The sequence below is a fragment of the Cucurbita moschata genome, unplaced genomic scaffold, assembly GCF_002738365.1.
Source record: "Cucurbita moschata cultivar Rifu unplaced genomic scaffold, Cmos_1.0 Cmo_Scf00029, whole genome shotgun sequence".
Taxonomy (NCBI): domain Eukaryota; kingdom Viridiplantae; phylum Streptophyta; class Magnoliopsida; order Cucurbitales; family Cucurbitaceae; genus Cucurbita; species Cucurbita moschata.
The window spans coordinates 1,154,550-1,157,790 of NW_019268545.1; the positions used below are offsets into that span (position 1 = coordinate 1,154,550).

Below are 3,241 nucleotides of genomic sequence, written 5' to 3' on the forward strand. Positions count from 1 at the left end.
AGAGAATGATTATGGGTTTATAATCCAGGAATACTCTCCGTCGGCCTAAAACAAAGTTATGAGAGCTTATGCTTAATATAGACAATATCATACCATTGTGGAGAGTCGTGTTCATCTAACATGTATAATTGTATCATAATTAAAAATGTATTTTTTAAAATTAACAATAAATTTGTTTTAACCTAATCTAGTTTAAATAGAACACACGAACCAACCAATTCATAAAAGTCTAAATAAGTTCAGAATTTAACCAAAATGGTATGTAATGGGTTGGGGTGATCGAATTTTCTGGTCAAATAATTTTATGAATTAGGACAATTTTAATGTTAATTTAGTGATAAATTAAAGCTAAAACTTGTAAAATTATGGTATAAACATGTCTCTAATTAAATTGCCATTCATAATTAAACATTAGTTGATGATGGGATTGAGACTTTTATAAAGTAAAAGAAAATGAAATTGTTGGTTGCTTATTTGACCAAAAAATATTTAATAAATTATTTTTTTTATTTTTTATTTTTATTTAGAAGAATAAATACAAATATATACTTCCAAAAATAAAGTCCTAATATTGAACAAGACCACAACTTTGAATCAATAAAATATGGGAGAAAATAATTCTAACAAAAATAAATATTTGATTTTTTATTATTTAACTTGACATGAAAATAAGGGTTTTGGTAATTATATTTCTAGCATTTTTTTTATTATTATTATTAACTCCGTTTTAAGTCGTGTTATAAACTCCAACTATTACCTTCGATTCAATTTTACCCGTTGTCTACGATTTACTACGACATAATATCGTTATGTACTTGCTGCTTCTAAAAGTGAATGTCGACTGGTCTTTTCACGATGTTTTGTGTTCACTAAAATTTCTAAGAGGTTACCTAATATAGAATTGATTCAAGTAGAGGAACGGTCCACATAGTACTTTTTCAATTGTGGGGCGTAGTGATCTTGACACACTCACAACCAACCTTGAGAAGAACCTATTAGGATTGATACCAGTTGTTAGCTCTGATATCAATTGTTAGGATCACATACTCAGTCAAAATGAACACAAAGGACAAAAAGAGAAAATACAAGACGAATATAGAGATTTTGCCATATATATCTCTATCAGATTTTTACCAAATATCTTCCATCACGCTCTATATCTATCTTTCATCATGCTTCATATTCCAACAGAACCCAAACCCCATACCTAATTTTCGTCCGATTTTATAGCTTTGTCGGACATTAGGCTAAGTTTGTCTTCCTCCACTGAACACTAGCTTGGTCGGACATTAGGCGAGGTTTGTCTTCCTCCACTGAACAAAACTTGTGTGAAATCTAAACTTGTTCGACCACACAGTTGCTTGCGCATGTATGTTTAATCATATGCGACACGACCAACTTACCTCTACATAAACCAAATCATCCGGCTCGATCTTACCTCTATTCAGGGCTAAGGCCTCTCAACGCAATGCCGCATCTCATCATGTCATCTTGGTTTCCAATTAACATGATCCACATGTCTTGACGCAATCCCAAATCGCGGGTGTCGTCGCTCATCATAACTCACTTAATTATACCATCGAGAACAGGCCCACGTGTCATTTATAATATCGAGATATTCCCAACATTCATTAACTTAGATCGGGTAGCATTTCTATTTAAATATAGTTTAAATTTATTGATATACCTCTCATTTACTCGAGTTAATAGATGGAAAATTCAAAGTATGTAATTAATGATGCGAAATAAAGTAGTGAATGGTTGAAAATACGTGTTAATGGCGAATTAATTAAAAATTAAAATACAATAATAATGTTGGAATAGAAAAATATGCGATAAGACCGAAGCAAAGAAGAAAATGAAAGCAAATTTATAAAGGAAAGAAGGAGAAGAGTTCCTTATGGCCAACGCATCTTTCCCCTTTTGCTTCGGCTTAGACTTTTTTCGCAGATAAGAACCACTTCCCTCTCTCCCTTCCATTCTCTAAAATCACGAACACTGTTCTTCTTCGTCATTCAATCGACCCCAAGAACAGAAGAATCATGGTATGATTTTGGGTTTATGTTCTTTTCTCAATCTGGGTTTCTTTGTATTTCAATGGCGGATTCTGTTAAAACAGGGCGCTGGAGTTCTTGAGGAGGAAGATAACCGATGGCCGCCATGGCTGAAACCTTTGCTCCGTGAAAGCTTCTTCGTTCAATGCAAGTTTCATGCCGATTCCCATAAGAGTGAATGTAATATGTATTGTTTGGATTGTATGAACGGCGCTCTCTGTTCTCTCTGCCTTGCTTATCACAAAGATCATCGCGCCATTCAGGTTCGTTTCGAAACTCTAAATTTCCCTTTCTGGGTAAGAACTCGTGCGATTTCCCCTTAAGAACACTCGTAACAAACCCATTACTCCACCAATTTAGATTACGAAAACTGGGTTTTCTGGGTTTGCTCTGTTTGCTCTGTTTGCTCTGTTTTATGATTCTGGCTCTGTTTTATCACAAAGATCATCACGCCATTCAGGTTCGTTTGGAAACTCTAAATTTACCTTTATGGGAAATAACTTGTGGGATTTCCCCTTCAAGAACATTCATAATCCCATTATAATTTAGATTACAAACTGGGTTTTCTGGGTTTGCTCTGTTTTATGATTCTGGCTCTGATTTTATGATTTTGGCTGTTTGGCGCAGATTAGGAGGTCATCGTACCACGATGTCATAAGGGTATCAGAGATTCAGAAAGTTCTCGACATTACCGGCGTTCAAACCTACATTATCAACAGCGCGCGGGTCGTGTTCTTGAACGAACGGCCACAGCCAAGGCCAGGCAAAGGCGTGACGAACACCTGTGAGGTCTGCGAGCGCAGCCTTCTCGATTCTTTCCGATTCTGCTCTCTGGGTTGCAAGGTAAACTTAGTTCATATCAATGCCTTATTGTTGAGATAGCGTTGATTTCGAGAAATTGATATCTGGGTTTCTTCCAGATTGTGGGAATATCGAAGAAATTCGTGAAGAAACGGCCGGCAATGGGATCAGATTCAGAGGATTCTTCGTCGTACAGCAGCAGCAGAAACAAGAACAGAGTGGTGCTGCAGAGCTTCACGCCATCAACGCCACCACCAACTTTGGTTAGTTACAGAACGGCCAAACGAAGAAAAGGGATTCCACACAGAGCGCCAATGGGTGGACTCATAATCGAATATTAAAAATTAAAAAAAAAAAAAAAAAAAAAAAAAAAAAAAAAAAAAAAA

The 3,241-nt window shown here is 35.8% G+C and overlaps 1 protein-coding gene across 1 annotated transcript; it reads left to right on the forward strand.

The window, feature by feature from the left end:
• The first annotated feature begins 1,881 nt into the window (after nt 1–1,881).
• LOC111463960 lies at nt 1,882–3,199 on the forward strand. The gene is made up of 4 exons (XM_023107997.1): nt 1,882–2,045; nt 2,120–2,317; nt 2,682–2,897; nt 2,975–3,199. Exons 1-4 carry the CDS (start codon nt 2,043–2,045, stop codon nt 3,194–3,196), a joined length of 639 nt encoding a protein of 212 aa, XP_022963765.1. The 5' UTR covers nt 1,882–2,042; the 3' UTR covers nt 3,197–3,199.
• The last annotated feature ends 42 nt before the right edge of the window (nt 3,200–3,241 follow it).

Excerpts from the sequence above, each read along its gene's own strand:
- LOC111463960 (XM_023107997.1), top strand. Across the intron at positions 2,318-2,681 it reads AAGATCATCGCGCCATTCAG|ATTAGGAGGTCATCGTACCA; the intron begins GTTCGTTTCGAA and ends TGTTTGGCGCAG. Across the intron at positions 2,898-2,974 it reads TCTGCTCTCTGGGTTGCAAG|ATTGTGGGAATATCGAAGAA; the intron begins GTAAACTTAGTT and ends GGTTTCTTCCAG.